The 19,214-nt window shown below is 38.9% G+C and overlaps 1 protein-coding gene across 2 annotated transcripts; it reads left to right on the plus strand.

Annotated features, from left to right (window-relative positions):
* The first annotated feature begins 1,813 nt into the window (after nt 1-1,813).
* LOC136228642 (autophagy-related protein 13b) lies at nt 1,814-17,850 on the plus strand. 2 transcript variants are annotated; one of them, XM_066017090.1, is made up of 4 exons: nt 1,814-2,007; nt 2,367-3,857; nt 3,935-4,116; nt 17,204-17,850. In XM_066017090.1, the coding sequence occupies exons 2-4, from the start codon at nt 2,496-2,498 to the stop codon at nt 17,595-17,597; spliced, it is 1,938 nt and encodes a 645-aa protein (XP_065873162.1). In that variant the 5' UTR covers nt 1,814-2,007; nt 2,367-2,495; the 3' UTR covers nt 17,598-17,850. The 2 variants fall into 2 exon arrangements, with proteins under 2 accessions (XP_065873162.1, XP_065873163.1); XM_066017091.1 differs by having other exon boundaries at nt 2,413-3,857.
* Nucleotides 17,851-19,214: the final 1,364 nt, after the last annotated feature.

Raw genomic sequence — 19,214 nt, forward strand, 5'->3', positions numbered from 1 at the left:
ATTAGATCATCTCAAATGTAAGATTAGCTCAATATTTCAAGTTTGTTGTTAGTTTTAGTGGATTTCATTTAATTTCATGCACTTTTAATGGATTTAAGAAAAGGTGAAATTGATGTAAAATTTCAATATTACCTTTTTGAAATTGATACTATATTAAACATTTGAGTTTTTTTTAATCTTTTATTAATTGTTTCAATACATTTCAAACGAGTTATAGCCGGTTTCATTCACATCTACACTATTTCATCCACTTTCATTGAATTTATGAAAAGGTGAGATTGGGTGACATTGGTATTCCAGTCGTCTAAACTCATTTAGAAATTGAAGTAATCTTATTACTAATGGTTTCAAAATATTTTAACATGATCTTTATATATTCATTTAGAGATGAAATCATCTGAAATAAAAAAGTTTTTTTTTGTTTTATTTACATGTTCCATTATTGTAGTATTCCCGAATGATGTATTTCTGAATACATGTGATGCATAAAATGATACTCCTTTAATGTAATATTTCTTGTCTTTAGATGAAGGTAAAATCTAACTGTCATGTCATTGTTGATTGTTATTTGTTGTCATTCCTGTAATTGGAATCAACCTTCAATTTTTTTTATTCGATGGATTTGCATATTATATTGGTTGCTTCTAGGAAGTGTTGAATATGCATTTACTCATAATTAGAATTCTAATGATAATGTAGTTGATGTATTCGTTTTCTTCATATAAAGTACCTCTATGATGGATTAGAATTACAATTTTTTTTGCGTTGCTTCTATCTTTTTGTTTACAAATTAGAACATATCCACGTTGGATTGGATTGTTTTTTTTTTTGATGATTTATCAAAGAGTTTATAGGAAGTTAAAATGTGTGGAAGTCCTCCCCACCACGGAACTGGCATACTGGGCGTCATTGTTGTGGAAGCTATGGTTTCGAAGGAACCGGTGGGTACACGATCGGAAATGGATCCCCGACTCACTCCTTAACAAGTGCAGGAACTGCTTCAACTTCAGACACACATGGATACTGGTACCCAGATTCTTGATCAACATACCAGATGTGTTCAAACTGCTAATTCAGTCCCTTCAAGAGTATGGCGTCCTCCCCAAAACGACGTTATCAAAATTAACGGTGACGCCAAATTTGGTTCTAATGGCCATGCGTGTAGGGTGGGATTGGTAGCGAGGAACTCATCGGGACTGATCATGGCATCTGCCGGTATTCCAATCCAGAATTGCATGTCTGTCGAAGAAGCAGAATTGCTAGCTATACTAGAGGGAATCTCGCTGGCCAAGGACTGCTGTTTTAATGATATTATCATCGAAGCAGACGCAAAATCTGTTATTGACGCTCTACAGACGGGCTTCCTCCCACACTCTCGTCTCCTTTACCTATATGAAGACGTCTTAGCATGAAGTTCGATTTTTCATTCATGCACCTTTTCTTGTATTCATAGAGAATGAAATAAGGTAGCTCATTCTCTAGCGAAGTGGGCTACGCCTTTAGTCTTGCCTTTAGTCCTTATCAAGGACGTCTCTGATTCAATATGGGACCTCGCTTGTAATGACTTGATTCATATGCTTGATTAATATATTCCACTTTTTCATCCCAAAAAAAAGGAAGTTAAAATTTGGTTGTCGAAGAAGTATAGATATAAATTATTTAAGTAAAATACAATAACCATGTTAAACAAATAAAAAACATTGAAAACAATATAAATGATCTCACATATCATTGAAAGGTAATAATAATTTTTAATCTTTTCAAATTTTCATAATACAATTCCGAGTGGGTGAGCGTATGAGGTGGCAAGATAATGGAGAGTAATTGGGTCGAAATAGGAGATGATAATATCAAGTTCATTTCATTCCCTGTTGGAGGGGAAGACGAACGAAAGACCCCTGTTCTATTCCGACTCAAATTGCTATATGTACTAGCATTGCAGAAGCTGCTTAACTCTCTTCTAATCTTCACAAGTTGCAATCTTTTCCAAGTTATTGATTTTGTGTGGTAAGTCAGATAATCCGACTCTTTCTCTGTCTGTATTCAATCATATAGGAAATCCAAATTAAGTCTACCCAAAAACCCTTTAAGAGTTTTTTTTTTTTTTCAAAAGCACTTATTTTGTACAACTAGGTTTATCTCGGAGAAATAACAAGTGAAAAGTAAGTCTATGCTATTGTCCTTAAATTCTAATCGGATATCAATTCATCGCTGTTGTTCTCTGTTGCTTTTTGCGAAATTCTTGCATGTTATCTATGTTTCGCCCTTGTTATCGATTGAATTGCTTAATGACTTTCTCCCCTGCTAAATTTAGATATCAATTTTGGCTTCTGGGTTGTTTATTGTTGTTATAATTGTTGTTTCAGGTTCTACAATCGAGCCTTTGATTGTGCATATCTTGTTTGGTTGCAGTAAAATGGTTACAAATTTGATTACTAGTGTCTAGTCTCGATTTTCCACAAGGATTTGTGGTTTTGTGGTTCACATTTTCAATAATGGCATCATCTCATCACACTGAAGCTGCGAAAATGGAACAAGTTATTACTGAATTCTTTGCTAAAAGTCTCCACATAATACTGGAGTCAAGATCTTCTTACATGTCATCTCGTAATTATAGTGGGGAACACGCAGTATCATCACCATCTTCATCTTCTTCATCATCCTCAGGTGTACGTCCAAGGGATAAGTGGTTCAATTTAGCCCTCAGGGAGTGCCCTGCTGCTCTTGAAAATTTTGATATATGGCGCCAGAGCAATTTGGAGCCAATGATTGTTGATGTGATTTTGGTGCAGAGGCCACTTGATTGGGACCCCGTGAACTGTTCACCAAGAAAGCATTTTGGTAGGAATTTGTCCTTGAAGGAGCGTTACCCTTTTAGTTGGAATTCTGATCAGGAAGAATTAGGATCTGAGGCTAAGAGTGAAAAGATTATAGAGAGATGGATAGTGCAATACGAGGGTCGAAAGTCAAGGGATAGTGGTTCGGGTAGTAGGAGGTCTAGCAATACTTTGCACATGTTGTATAAGAAATCAATATTACTTTTAAGGTCTTTATATGCAACTGTTAGGCTGCTTCCTGCTTACAAGATTTTCCGTGATTTAAATTCATCTGGCCAGATTTGCACTTTCACTCTTACACATAGGGTTTCTTCTTTTGTTGAGCCTTTCACTCGCAAAGAAGAGGCTGAACTGCAGAGATTTGGGTTTACTCCTGTGGATACTCCAAGTGGCAGACTTTGCCTGTCTGTGGTGTATCGTTCCACAGTTTCAGATGTGAGCTCCGAACCATCAACCCCGATATCTCCCCAATTTATCCCTGATTATGTTGGAAGTCCATTGGCAGACCCACTTAAAAGGTTTCCTTCTCTTCCGGCATCACATGGTTCTCCATCATCGTTGCCATTCTCAAGACGGCATAGTTGGAGTTTTGACATTTATAAAACCTCTCCATCTTCATTCCCTTTTCCACCATCTCCCACTCATTCAGAGTCTCATGCATCAATTTCAAATCCAAATTCCCGTCGTTACCCACCTACGAACTTGCCTCCTCACCCCCCTGAAACAACGTCTGTACATAAGAAGAATACAAGCTTTGATGAATATTGTCCCTCCCCCAACTTTACACCTTCGCCTACCCCATCCCCACCAATCTATATTCCTGGAAGTAATCTTTCTAAGGCCCTTTTACGATCAGAAAGTGCACCAGTTAGCATACCTGCAGCCAAAATTGGTAGTTCACCCGTTATGTCAAACAAGCAAAATTTGCCGCCATCTCCTCCTATTAGAGGTACCAGATATGGTATTCCTAGGACAGATGCAAATACAGGTTTTGTTCAGACTGGTGCATCTGTTGAGAAGGTATTATAAATGCTGCTTACTCTGAGCTTTCTTTAAAAATATATTCGTTTGTTTGATATTCTTTTCGAACGCTGTAGATGTTCTCTCTTGGAAAAGATGACACCAGAAAATATAGTGGATTGAGAATATCATTAAACAGCTCTCCACAGGTTTCATTTTCCAGAAGTTCCAGCAGGTCATTCCAGGATGATTTTGATGATTCTGACTTTCCTTGCCCATTTGATGTAGAGGATGATGATATGACAGATCCAGGAAGCAGGTAATTGGTTAATAGTGTCTATTTTACATTTGAAGTTATTCAAACTGCGCATATATGCCACTAAAAAATTTTCTGCATAAGAATCAAATAATTACACTACTCTTGCCCAATCAAAACATACAAAGAATAGGTTATTACTGCCTGTAGGACATTTTTATGTTTGTCAACTCATGGAATAGAAATATGGATCTTTTCTGGTCTAAAATATTAATCCACAAAGCATTAGGAATACAATAAGTTAACATTATCTGAATTTGATCTATTTTGTTAGTTTGTTCAATTTAGTTATTATGGGGAATGGACATTGGGTTGTAATAGCTCTAATTATGTTACATGAGAATATTTTGAAGAGTTTCCAGATTTTGATGTCACATTTTGTAATTTAAAAAAATTGGAAACACGTTTTTCAGAATAAAATGTGTTTCTAGAAGCAGACCGGCACATTAGTCTATCTCTTAAGCCGTTCATCATGCGCCAATCACATCACATTTGGATAATCTTCTTTAAGCTTTCAACCTGTAAAAGATCTCCTTCATTTCCTTCATATGCAACTTGCGTGCAATTCTTTTCATTTTATATACAAAATTTACAAATGCATCCTTAGAACTTTAAGGTTTATAAAAGTACCCCTATGTTTTTATTATTTCCGTTTCTCCCTACTTCTTTGTTTCTTATAATTTTTACAAATATTGTTTTCATTTCTGTGCAAGGTAGGCTTCTATTAATGATAAGTTTTTTTCTCTCTTAATATCCCTGATCTTTGGTGAGATATCATGTGAATATCTGAAATTTGAAAACCGTCTTTTTAGCGAAGTGAACAATTCTTGGCTAGTGAGCTGAATATGTAACATGTGTTAGTAAATAAATACTTGAAGATATTGCTTGTAGTTTATATTTTCACATAAGCACGGCATCAGTGTTTGATCAACATACTTACATAACACCATTGAACAACTTGTTAAAGTATAGAATTTTTAACACAATTCTTGGTGAAGAAATAATATAATTGGAGAGACTCAAACCCATCCTCAATATAATGTTTTGCATTAAGCAGGAAAATACCTTGATATTCTTTGCATCAGTTTGTTTTCTTTTGTTTTTTTGTCATGGAATCTTAATGGGGAAAGTACACAAACAACACTATAGTTGAACCTCAAATTTTTTAAGGCTGTGGTTCGTCAAACTGATGTCGTGCATTTCTGTTTCACGGCAATTACTCGTTATTCAATACCTAAAACTGACTTTTCGCTGATCTTCCATAAGTTATGAGATTGCATAATCAATTTTCATGTGAGAATATTTATCTTTCTCCGTAGTTCATTATAAGAAGCAAAAAAAAAAAAAAAAAAAAAGAATCTAGAAAACAAAAATGGGCTTTTGTGATAAAAATTGTTACTGGTTCGATATAGATCAAACCGTAGCACTCAAACCTTATGAAAGTATTTTGTACCTTTCCCTTCTAGTGTTGATTTATTCAAATTTGGGAGACTATTGATACGTTATTGATAGAAGAGACATGAGGAGCCTTCGGTTTCTTTCTTGCTCTGATCTATCATTTGTGATGCCAAAGTTTGATTGATCTAACTAATTTTGTGCATATATTCATTGGCCTGTTATGCTACATAACATGTAGGGTTGATTCAAATGCTGGTAGTTATTGAAAATAGGATTAAACCCATATTTATCCAAAATTTTGTCATTTCCCCCCTCTGGTATCATTTGCCCCTTCAAGTATTCCTATAGGTGACATTTATCCTATTTTGGATGGAAAATTAATGGATTTGTTGAATTATTTGCCACATTACACATATTTTGACATGTGACATATACACGTGACAATTGATTTAATTTTTTTTCCATATAGATTTAATATATGGATAAATAAGAAATTAATTTTTTTTCTTATTTATCTACGTATTAAGTCTATCTAGAAAAAATATTAAAAAAATTGTTAGATTTATATGTCACGTGTCAAAAATTGTGTCATGTGCCAAAAAATTTAACAAATCGGTTAGTTTTTCATTCAAAATGGGTTAAATGTCACTTATGGGAATACTCCATAGAGCAAATGTTATCAGATAATACCACAGGGGCCAAAAATAGGGGTTTAATCCTTGAAAACAGGATGAACTTCAAGTTGTTTAGATGAGCATTGTGATTAGATGACTATTATGGCCATGAGATCTAGTTATGGGTATTGTTTTCTGCTTTGTTTAACTTTGTGATTTAAGTTAAGGGCTCATTATAGAGATGTTAGTAACGACAACATTAATCCTTTTGTGGGTAAAGTCTATGTGAGAAAGAAGAAAGGGAATAGAGGACAAGGGGGACACGTGCAAGCTGGGGATTAGTATGTGTACCTTAATTGTAAGAAGTTGTCTGTAGTGGGTGGGTGTGCTAAATAAGTTAGATGCTGTCCTGATGAAGGCAGCTAGTTAGAAACTATTTTTGGGAATCTCCTTAGGAGAGAAGTAAAGAGGGGGTTGGTTCCTGAGAAGGGTAATTCCTTAGTGTGGTTGCCTTAGCTCTGTGTACCAGTAACACTGTTTCATTAATCTGAATAATATCATCTTCTTTCTTCTTACTTTGGTTGCGAGTGTTTTGTATCATTTTGGTTCGACATGCCAAACACCGGCGACAACATGGACGAGAGGGTCCAGAGCAAGTTCGATTCGAAGGACGCAAAGATAGTAAGGGTGGAGAGACAGCTATCTGGAATGGAAACCAGGTGACGAGGCTATCGCAAAACATGTCATCAATGCAAGTATCAACGGAGGAGATCAAGGTCCAACGGTCTAACTTGACAAAGAAGTTGGAGAAGCAGCCTGTGAATGAAGATGACTCAACCTCGGTTGGCCGAAACCCACATCTTGATCGAACGACATGCAGTACTGGAGTAGGAGAGATGACCGGCCAAAACCCAACTTTAGGAACAAGGCCACAACTTGAGTTGGGACCTATATCTCCTAATTTCGGCGGAGGCCGACCGCCGGCAGATACTCACCTGGGAGGAAGAAAGGTGAAGTTACCGTTATTTGAGGGAGCAGACACAAAGGGCTGGCTGACCAGAGCAGAAACATACTTCCGAATAAATCAAATGCCCGATGAACTCCGCATTCCCCGTGTAGAAATTTGTATGTAAGGACAGGCCATCAACCAGTTCACCATTTTGCAAGAAGCAACACCTCTATTAACATGGGAACTATTTAGGGAGGAGCTGTTACAGAGGTTCAGTCTGTTGGAGGTCCCGAACCCATACGAAGAACTCGCTTTGTTACAACAACGAGGATCAATAGCGGAATTTATCGAAGAATTTGAGTTGGTAGGCTCTCTAATACCCAGGCAGCCGGAGCTCCAGTATGTAGGGTACTTTCTCAATGGTTTAGAAGAGATAATTAGGGATAAGGTGCGGATGCACAATCCAGCTACCAGATTTGAGGCTATGCGCTTAGCTAGGACGGTGGAAGCGATAGAGAGAAGAGAAAAGGGCGGCGGTGGCAATATGAGAGGTGGTGGTTGGGAGTCAAAACATAGATGAGATTCACACGCACTACCTCAAATCACATGGAAGGGGTCCACACCACTAGAGATAATTATTCCAACCCTAACTCAAATTATTCTACCAAATGGGCTGGATATGGGCCTAAATCTCACTTAAGCCCTAGTTTTTCTAATTCTAGCCAAAACCCACCCACTAATAGGATGGAAGCCTCTAAGTCTTCAACAACTTCATCTTTCTCCCACACATCAACATTACAAAACAGGGGAATAAGGTATATCACTCAAAAGGAGTGGGATGATAGAAAGCAGAAAGGGTTGTGTTTCTGATGCGCTCAACTATACTCGCCTCAGCACAAATGCCCACAGGCTAGTTTAAGGATGCTCGTATTAGCGGATGATGAGGAAGTCAACGCGGAAGGGGAAATCGTTCTAGCTGAAGCTGACTACGTAGTGGAAGGAGGCAGCGAAGAAAGCGGGGGTGAGTGTTAGGCATTAAAGTGGAACGGGTTAATCAAGCGATCAGAGGAAGACCTTAAAACCTTTAAGTTCACCGGTGAGATACCGGGAATACCCTTCGATCTTAATTGATAGTGGGGCTACACATAAATTCATATTGAAATGCTTGGTTAAGTCCTTGGGATTAGAAACAACGGTGAGGAAGGAATTCGTCATCCGCCTAGGCGAGGGATACAAGATCAGAATCACCGAGCTGTGTCCGAGAGTTAAGGTATCCGTGGGCAAAATTGAATGTCACATCAAAGCTCTAATTTTTGATATGGGTAATCTGGACCTCATTTTGGGAATTGAATGGCTAAGGACTCTCAGGGAAGTTTCGCATGATTGGGAACATGATCGGATGAAATTTTGGCAGCAAGGTAAATTGGTTGAGTTGAACGACAGCGGGATGAATGGAATGAATCATCCCTCACTCAAGACTTCATGAGAAGATGAAAAAGGGGGGTTATCAGTTGTTCAATTCAGGGGCGATGAGAAGAGGGGTTCAACCGACAAGTAAAGGCAGATGAAGGAGCCTCTGGAAAAATTCCCCACTGTGTTTAAAGAACCTCGGGGGCTACCACCGCCTCGAAACATTGCTCATGCCTTCAACCTCCAACCGGGATGCGGGTCAATTTGTGTCAGGCCATACTGTTACCCACACTTTCACAAGGATGAGATTCAAAGACAAGTCACTAATATGATGGAGTAGGGAATTGTGCGAAACAGTACCAGTGCTTACCCCAGCCTGGTTCTTTTGGTGAAAAAGGATATAATATGAAGATTGTGTGTCGATTTTTGCGCCCTCAATAAGATGACTATCCCAGACAAGTATCCGATTCCGGTGGTTGAGGAGCCGTTGGATGAATTCCATGGCTCGGTTTATTTTACAAAAATAGACCTCAAATTGGGATACCACCAAATTCCGATGAAAGAGGAAGACATTGAAGACGGCGTTCCGATCCCATAATGGACACAATGAATACTTGGTGATGCTTTCGAATTAACCAATGCTCCGATGACCTTCCAAGTGACCATGAATGAAATTTTTTGGCCATTCTTACGAAGGTCAGTTCTTGTATTTTTTGATAATATTCTGATTTTTAGTGATTTGTGGGAGTCGCATTTGAGACATGTGCAGGAATTGTTGGAAGTGTTAGCTAGCCATCAGTTTGTGGCAAACTAGAAAAAATGTTAGTTTGGGGGCACCTCGGTTGAATATTTGGGGCACGTTATTACATGAGAGGGGGTTTCCATGGATCCATTGAAAGTGGAAGCCGTGAATGCGTGGCCGGTACCAAAAACAGTGAAAGGAGTGCGAGGGTTCTTGGGCCTCACCGGATACTATTGGAAGTTCATAGCTAATTATGGAAAAGCCAAACCGTTGACAGAGCTTACAAAAAAGAATGGTTTTGTGTGGACAGCAGCAGCTCAGGAAGCCTTTGAAATATTACAACAAGCTTTTACCACAGCCCTGGTGTTAGTATTGCTGAACTTTGAAGAGGTCTTTGATATCGAATGTGATGTGTTGGGTAAAGGGATTGGGGCAATGTTGATGCAACATTCTCGGCCTATAGCATACTTTAGCAAGGCATTGGCGGATAGGAATTTGGAAAAATCAGCTTATGACAAGGAGATAATGGGATTGGCCTTAGCCATTCAACATTGGAGGACTTACTTGATGGGCAGAAAATTTAGGTTCTTTACGTACCAAAAAAAGTTTGAAACATCTTCTTGACCAACACATTACTACATGTGATCAACAAAATTGGATGGAAAAATTGCTGGGGCATAGATTCAAAAAATTTTACAAGCCCGGCAAGCTCAATACGGCAGCAGATGCACTATCAAGGAGGGATGAAGACGGGGAGCTATCTTCTATCTCGTCCTACCCGAGATGGGAAGATGGAGCCCAACTATTGAGGGAGGCTGATGAGGATGAGTATTTAAGGAAGGTAAAGGAAGAAGTACATCAGGACGTGCTTTTAGACCCGGATTCCAACTTAGAGACGGAATTCTTTTGTACAAAAATAGACTGGTAATTTCAGCAAGCTCACCATTGATACCTTAACTGCTACAAGAATTTCACGCTTCCCCAACAGGCAGTATTAGGTTGGCTGCTAATTTGTATTGGGTAGGCATGAGCAGAACTGTGCGAAATTGTGACATATGTCAGAGGTATAAGGCGTCCACTCTAGCACCGACAGGACTGCTGCAGCCACTAAACATCCCTGAGGTGGTTTGGACGGAGGTCTCAATGGACTTCATAACAGGGCTACCCAAATCAAAAGGCTTTGATGCTATTTTGGTGGTGGTGGATCGTTTGAGTAAATAGGCGCATTTTATAGCCCTCAAGCGCCCGTATTCAGCAAAGTCCATTGCAGAGGTCTTTGTTCGACAAGTTAATCGACTCCATGACATTCCCCAAGCAATAGCAAGTGATCGGGACCTAATCTTCATGAGTAACTTTTGGTCCACTTTGTTCAAGTTACAGGGAACCTCGTTGAATTTATCATCGGCCTACCGCCCAAAGACAAATGGTCAGATGGAAGTCACAAACCGTTGTTTGGAAGCTTATCGTCGATGCTTCGCGGTCGAGCAACCCCGAAGCTAGGCACATTGGCTACTGTGGGTAAAGTACTGGTCCAATACTACATTCCACAGCTCAACGGGAACTACCCCTTTTGAGATTGTTTATGGTTGGAAACCTCCCACGCCATTACAATACATCCCAGGCGAAATTAAAGTCGAATGGGTGGCTTGAGAGTTGGGAGACAGGGTTGAAACTTTAGCACAGTTGAAACTTCATTTACTCAAGGCTAAGCAAACAATGAAGGAAAGGGCAGATGTAGGGCGATGGAATATGTCATGGGAAGTGGGAGTACTTGAAGTTGCATCCGCACAGGCTGGCCACTAGACCTCAGACAGCGGAACCAACCTTGCCTGAGGGCTTTGAAATCGATATGGAGGAAACAGAACAGTCGATAAACGTGTTAGCAAAGCGCACCACCAACAAGAAGGGACAACAAATAAACCAGTGTTTGATTCAATGGGCTAACAAAGGGGTAGAAGAAGCCACTTGGGAAGATGAATTCACCATGCGTTCTCAATTTCCAGCCTTTAGTCTTGAGGACAAGACCGCTCCTATAGCGGGCAATAATGTTAGTAACGGCAACATTAATCCTTTTGTGGGTAAAATCTATGTGAGAAAGAAGGGAATAGGGGACAAAAGGAACACGTGCAAGCTGGGGATTAGTATGTGTACCTTAATTTTAAGTAGTTGTCTGTAGTGGGTGGGTGTGCTAAATAAGTTAGAGGTTGTCCTGATGAAGGCAGCTAGTTAGAAACTATTTTTGGAATCTCTTTAGGAGAGAAGTAAAGAGGGGGTTTGTCCCTGAGAAGGGTAATTCCTTACTGTGGTTGCCTTAGCTCTGTGTACCAGTAACACTGTTTCATTGATCTGAATAATATTATCTTCTTTCTTCTTACTTTGGTTGTGAGTGTTTTGAATTCGTATATATCCAAAGCGCAGTCTAACTTGGTGAAATGTCGGACTCCATATAATTCTCCAAGCAACTTTTCAGCAACTGGAATGATAAACTCATATTTGTCTTTGAAATCACAGCCAACAGGATGGAAATTGAATCAAATTATAGTTCTTTATCAGATTTCAATTCTGTTTCCCTATTGTTGCAATTCACACTTTTAAACCCTTCTTGATTATCCAACCTTGATGCAGCCATGTCAGACACCAGCCCTTTGAGTTGGTCGATTAATTCCTTTGTTTGGATGCTTGAATTAGATGTTCATGTTCCCTCTCCATTCTGTGCTATTCTCTGTCTTCTTTATACATTGCCAAAAAAGCCTTGAGTTGTTGCTGTAGAGTGCCCATAACTTCTTGTTCTGATACCAAGTTGTTATGGCCTTGATATCTAGATATGGAATGGGTATATTTTTCTACCTTGTTTGATCTTGTGACAGGGGATGAGGTTGTTAATGTCATAAGTGCATATGCACCACAAATAGGATTAGATGCCTCTATAAGACAAGCTTTTTGGGAGGACTTGGAGGAAGTGGTGCAACAGGGGTGGCGACCTCAATGGACATGTAGGTTCTAGGCGAGATGGGTTTGAGAGTGTTCATGGAGATTTTGGTTTTGGAGATAGGAATGAAGGAGGAAATGATACTCTGGAATTCGCATTAGCCTAGGACCTGATGGCATCCCTATTGAGATTTGGAGATGTTTGAGAGAGAGGAATCGAATGGTTGACAACTTTCTTCAACAAGATTTGGAGAAACAATAAGATGCCATCGGAATGGAGGAAAAGTGCCCTAATCCTTTTGTATAAGAATAAAGGCGATGTCCAAGATTGTGCCAATTATCGAGGAATCAAACCAATGAGTCACACTATGAAACTTTGGGAGCGAGTGATCAAACAAAGGCTAAGGAGGAGGAGGGTCAAGATCTCGGAAAACCAATTTGGCTTTATACGGTAAGATCAATTATGGAGTCTATTTATCTAATAAGACAATTAATGGAGCACTGTAGGAATAAGAATAAAGATTTGCATATGGTTCTCATTGACTTGGAGAAGGCTTATGATAAGGTACCAAAGGAAGTACTTTGGTGGGCCTTAATAATGAAAGGCATTTCGCGGAAATATATTGACATTATAAAGGACATGTATAAGGAGAAAGATCAAGTATGAAGGCCATTCATCTAATAAGACAATTAATGGAGCACTATCGGAATAAGAAGAAAGATTTGCATATGGTTTTCATCGACTTGGAGAAGGCATATGATAAGGTACCAAAAGTACTTTGGTAGGACTTAATAATGAAAGGAATTTCGCGGAAATATATTGCCATCATAAAGGAAATGTATAAGGGAGCGTGCACGAGTGTACGTACCAGTGTTGGGAAGACTGAACTCGTGCACGTACCAGTGTTGGGAAGATTGAAGAGTTCCTTATAACGATTGAAGTGCATCAAGGTTCCGCACTTAGCCCATTTCTTGTTGCTGTCGTTATGGATGAATAACGAGTTCACTTCAAGACGGTATACTATGGTACATGTTATTTGCAGATGATATTGTGTTGATTGATGAGACGAAAGAAAGCGTGGAGAGGAAGTTGAAATTATGGAGACAAACTTTGGAATCTAGAGGCTTTAAGTTGAGCCGAAGTAAGACGGAATATTTGGAGTGTAAGTCTACCGGCGACAGAAGTAGGGAGGCAGGGACAATCACCTTGGATGGGAGGGTTGTCCAGGGCTCGGATTGTTTTCGTTATTTAGGGTCTATTATTCAAACGGATGGAGATGTGGACGGAGATGTTGCTCATAGGATTAAATCTGATTGGTCGAAGTGAAAGAGTGCTACGGGTTTCCTTTGCGATCCTGACATGCCTAATAGATTGAAGGGAAAATTCTACCGCACGACAATTAGACCTGCATTGTTATATGGTATGGAATGCTGGGCAGTGAAACACTGTCACATTCACAAAATGTCGGTAGCGGAGATGCGTATGTTGCGATGGATGTGTGGTCATACGAGAAAAGATCGTGTGAGTAATGAAATAATTAGGACAAAAGTAGGGGTTACATCAATTAAAAATAAAATGAGGGAAAACCGAGTAAGGTGGTTTGGCCATGTAAGACGAAGAGCGCTTGATGCGCCGGTTAGAAGGATTGAAGAGTGGCAAAGGGATGCAATGGTGAGGTGTAGGGGAAGGTCTAAGCAAACTTTGAAGAGGGTGATTGAGAGTGACATGAGTTTATTGCGGATTGAGGAAAATATGGTAGTGGATAGGACGGAGTGGAGGGAGAGAATTTATGTCGCTGACACGACTTGATTTAGCGGTTTCGTATAACGGTTTATGTTAGCCGACCAGTATCATTTCGGGACTAAGATTTTGTTGTTGTTGTTGTTGTTTGATCTTGTGATTTATGCTAATGGGCTTGTAATAGAGAACCATTCGATCCCTTGAAACTAATTTGATGGATACTACTTCTTTCCTTCTCTTTATTTAATATCATTAGTACATCACACGGATGCGTGGGCAAGCGAGGACAAGCAGAAGCTATGGAATTCGCTTAGTTGCACCAAGGTAACAGGGGCTTGATGTACATGTAACTGCTGCCTATAACAGTTACTTGCACTTGCTGTTCGAAGCAGTTATCAAATGCCAGACATATGACAAAATACATGACTTAGGACACAGAAAAATAGACTAATATACTTATGACCTATGTTTCATGGAAACTCCGATTCAGCGGAGTTTCCGTGTTTCTTACCTGTGTCAGAAACGGAAATTCCCGGAGACCAGTCCGAGATGTTTCCGAGCTCGCTTTTGTAAATACCAAAAATAAGACTCGCGTTTCCTAAACCGGAACTGTTTTTGCGGGAAGAATAGGAGAATTCCAAATCCTAATTAGATACTACAATTGAAAATTCCTCTTTACATTACATTCCCATTCGACAATTGCCTTTTAATTTTTATTAATTCCAATCCCTAATCCTAATCGGACTCCTCAACTGAAAATTCCTCTACTGTAAATTGTAATTGTATAAATATCATCACTCATCAATAAAAAAAACCTTAACTAGAATTATTCACCAAGTTCATAGAGGCTTTCTGGTTTCGGCGAAACAAAGAACTTGACAATTCCTCCTTTTCTTCAATCTCTTTCCAATTTACATGGTAAGATAAGTGTGCTTTACTGCTTTGTTTTTCTGATTTTTGGGCTACTTCTCTGCTCCTTGCGTCTATGTCATGGCTTGGATGCATGATGAGAAATTGAGAATCAATTCAAGCTCTTTGCAATTCACATGGCAAGATAAGTGTGCTTTACTGCTCTGTTTTTCTGATTTTTGGGCTACTTCTTGCTCCTTGTGTCTATGTTGTGGCTTTGATTGGTTGCATGATGAGAAATTGAGAATCAATTGCTTGAGTTCTTCCCTGGGTCTCTTTTTTGTGTTTCCTAGATAGATGGATAATAAAAAGACACATGGAGGGACTCTGGTGAAGAGTGACAAAAAGACGTTCGTGTACTTGAAGATAATTGGGGTGACTATGAGTTGGAAAAAGTTAAAATTTACCTGTCTATTCAGCACAATTTCCAACACGTTTGATCCATGTACTTTAATGTTTCGTAAAGTTTGATCCTTGACAGGAAATTAGACCATTGAAGACAATTATGCAGTGTATTACACACAGGTTGACATGCGGTCAAATTATTTTCACTAATTGCATAACGTTTGTAATACATTGAATGGAATTGTGTGTCAAGGGGTCAAATGTTTTGCAAATGGCCAAAATTCACAAAAAAATTAAAATACAAAGGTCCAATTTACCAAACTACAATGGTCAAATTATAGGTTTTCCCAGTAGGCTTTCTTCTAGGAAAAGTCTTGGAGGCTTGTGTTTGCGGCTGTTGACTAGAGAAGTGTTTGCATTGAATTGTGCTTAGTAGCAGTTGCCATTACCTTTCCCTTTTTTCTTATACGCTAATTCAATTGAAGATGATATGATTATTCATGTCTCTTGAAGCAGCTTGCGGGTAGACATGCACTTTGGCATGTCTCGCTCTATTTTGCTCATAATATGCGTTTTACCATCTGCTTATAGTCTCATTGAAGCTTGAGGTACCACTAATGATCTCAAGCTACCTCAAGATAAATTTATTTTTCTCGGCATGCATATTAGGATTTTGAGGTGATACCCCCAGTACACCCTTGTGGTGGGACCCCTCCCCGGACCCTCGCTCAGCGGGGACGCGTAGTGCGACCGGGCCGCCCTTTTTATTATTTATTTATTTTTATTTATTTTATCATTCTTGTTATTCTGGAACTTTTTATTATAATCATTTGTTATAATTGTTAGTTTTTTAGTTTGAACTGTTTACTGAATAACTAACATTGTAGATAATCAACGTTGGCTTTGTTATATTGCCTTATAACTTGGTTTTTCTATTCCAATGTGACATTGCATCTCTTGAATAGTTCCTTATATGTCTCTTGGCTTGTATTCCATAAAAATTATAGATGAAAAAGGACCAGCTTGCAGAGAAATCAACGAAAATGAAGAGGAATTAGTTTTTTTGTGAACGCTGAACTTTACAATGCTGGTTTCTATTATTTTCAGTTTGCACTTTTGTGCTGACGTGCCTTTGGGCAAATTGTTTTGGGATTGAATTTAGCTTGTGTTTTTGTGGGTCCTTTCTTGCATTCAGTCTTTACTAATAAATTGCAGTCTAGTAATGTATTTTATCAAGTCATGATTGAAAATATGTATTCAGCACTTCTTTACAGGGCGATTCGGACTAATGCTACTGATAGAACTAAAGGTTTTGTTAAACAAGTTTAATTGAAATGATTTTGTGACAGAGTTCATTTCCTCTGAAAGTCTGAATGAGTTTTGGAGTGATAAGAGTCCATTTGAGTTCTATTTGAACATGTGAAAAGTAAATTGAATGTTCTCACTATAATTAATACTTTGCCCTTTTGTTTCACATTATCTTCAGTTATAAAGAATTTATTTTTAATTGGAGTGTTTTGAGTTTTCAATGTGGGGCCAGTTACGCCTATGGCCTAAACCAACTACCAACCAATTTATTCCGTGTATTGCTATTTCCATGCCAAAGGTTTATATGGTATTGTTGCATAACTAAAATTTTGATGTTACAACTTACATGTATACTTGTTTGCTTGCTCCACTCAAGTCAAATCTTTTTTATTTTTTATGGATTCTCTTTGCAATTATGTTCATGTTCATGATTGTGTCCCTATGAAGTTTACTTGTATATATTGGAAAAGTCTTGATGGATTAATCAATGGTCAGTGGGGATCATATTGTTTTCTGTTTATGATATGTTTTCATTTCTTATATTCTATATTTTTCATTGTAGTTCTTTGTCGTGTAATCTTGTGCAAAGTTACCTCCCTATATCTCTTCATTTGTAACCCATCTTTTCCATTTCATATATAAATGCTTGAAATGAGATCAAGTGTTTCTTCTATTATGGTATCAACATCTTTCTAGCTAAATTCTCTAGAAAATAAATCCTTGCGATGTTGATTTTGACCTGGCAGGCATGGATCCTTTGATTCGAGAGGCCATTTCTGTGATCCACTCGAGCATGGAGGATCATTTCCAATTAGGAAGTCACATGATGCAGCTGTTGGTGCTTTGGTTCGAATGCTGAAGAAAGCAGCACCTCTGCGCCAAGACTTCTCCGCATCACAGGATTTGTATAGCAGCAGCAGCCGGCAAGAGCATATCGAGGCCTCTGAGGCACCTGTTATTCAGCAACCTTCTTCTTCTTCTTCAAGTATTGCATATTCACGGTTTGTTGGCTCAAAAACAACTGCTGATGCGTTGGAAGAACTCCGTAGTTACAGAGAGATGGTGAAAGAATTGCTACATAATCAGGCTAACATAACTCCTTCAGAAAATACTACAAGTGGCACGGAAACTGCTGGTTGAACACTTGTTCATACATGCGCGCACATATATATATATATATATGTATAGTATAATGGTTTGGGAGATGTTTTGATGACCTGTCTAGAGATGAATGTTTTTATTAGCGCCCATCTTGTTCTGTATATATGAGGCGATATGAGATTATGAGTGAGGATTATTACTGTTGAAAGGGTTACAGTTTAATTTTAACCCTCCTAACTTTTGTAGTTCTGAGCTAAAATATTGAGAACTTGGCTTCTTTGCCAGATATTAATGATGTATTTTTTTGATGTCCTGTATATATATAAAATAAGCAGTGACGGAGCTAGGATTTCATATCGAGGCTAATTTTAACCCTACGGTGCAACTCACCATCTTACCTCGGATGAGCAAAGCATCTTCATACCATTGATCGAGCTTGTTCTTGAGGTTCCCAAAGTAAAATTCAAAACGAGTCTCATGCACTATTTGTTTCTTTCTCTTGGAGCCTTGTCCAGTCGTAATCACTCGTTAATGACCCTTTTTGGCATCCTATCATATTGTTTCTTCTCATTGAGAGAGCTCTCTCCTCCGTATTTCTTTAGAAAATGGTCTAGCTTGCTACTCTTAGTCATCTTTTCCAACTCAACAATGAGTTATCTGTAATTTTCTGTATCATGCCCTTTAGTCTTGTGGAACTCATAGTAGGTGTCATTATTGCAACGCGGTGCTTTTTCAACTTACTCAGATATTGAATGTGCAACTTATTTCTTTCCACCCAATACAGAACCTCCATCCTGGAAGAGTTAAAAAGGATCGGGACCATGTCGCTCTGCTCCTGCCGGGGTCAATCTCTATCTCCTTTCTTTGGCTTCTTATCATTACTCAAGCCGAGCTGATCCTTTAGTAAAGGATTCATCTTGTGATCATCCCAACGAATATAGCTTCTTGCCTGCTTCATCAAGTCTTGGAAATCCCTAGGCGTGGAGGTGATGATACTCTACTGTATGGCTCGGCTCTTGCAGTTTCTCGCCATAGAGTTTATCGCTCCGCCTACATTAAGGTCCTTTATTTGAATGGCTAGTGCTTGGAACCACTCGATAAACTGCGCTAGAGTCTCCCCTTCGACTTGGATCACTCTATTCAAATCATGATCGTCTTCCCCTCAGGGATAAATGTTACGAAATGTTTCACAAATGATGATGCCTTTTGGTTAAAGTTTCAAATAGAACTAGAGAAGGGCTGCTCATACCAATAAGCCACCAAATCCTTCATAGTTGTAAGGAACAATTGATAAAGGACAACTTTGGTTGTTGTTGTAGCTTCCATGGTCCTTCAGAATTTTTTAACCTGAGTGGTTTGGTCACCTGCTCCTTCGTAGTCCTTAAGAGTGGGGATACCCTCTTGGGCATCGATTGATGTATAATCTCTATAGATAGCAAGGTGCATGTATCTGTTATCTTTGGTGGCCATGCCTGCATGTTTGGCTCAACTATTGCATTTTGCAACTCCTTTCATATTATTTCATACATTTCCTGCTTATTAATGGACTCATCTTCTGCTTCTTCCGCTAGTTTGCTCATATTCTCGAGCATGTCTCTCACTAGGCGGCAATTTCGTGGTTTACTCCTCTCCTTATCTTCCCTATCTCTAGAGTGG

This window comes from Euphorbia lathyris, chromosome 5 (assembly GCF_963576675.1).
Source record: "Euphorbia lathyris chromosome 5, ddEupLath1.1, whole genome shotgun sequence".
NCBI lineage: Eukaryota > Viridiplantae > Streptophyta > Magnoliopsida > Malpighiales > Euphorbiaceae > Euphorbia > Euphorbia lathyris.

Excerpts from the sequence above, each read along its gene's own strand:
- LOC136228642 (XM_066017090.1), top strand. The coding sequence starts at position 2,496 with ATGGCATCATCTCATCACACTGAAGCTGCGAAAATGGAACAAGTTATT. Across the intron at positions 3,858-3,934 it reads CTGGTGCATCTGTTGAGAAG|ATGTTCTCTCTTGGAAAAGA; the intron begins GTATTATAAATG and ends CGAACGCTGTAG. Across the intron at positions 4,117-17,203 it reads ATGACAGATCCAGGAAGCAG|GCATGGATCCTTTGATTCGA; the intron begins GTAATTGGTTAA and ends TTGACCTGGCAG.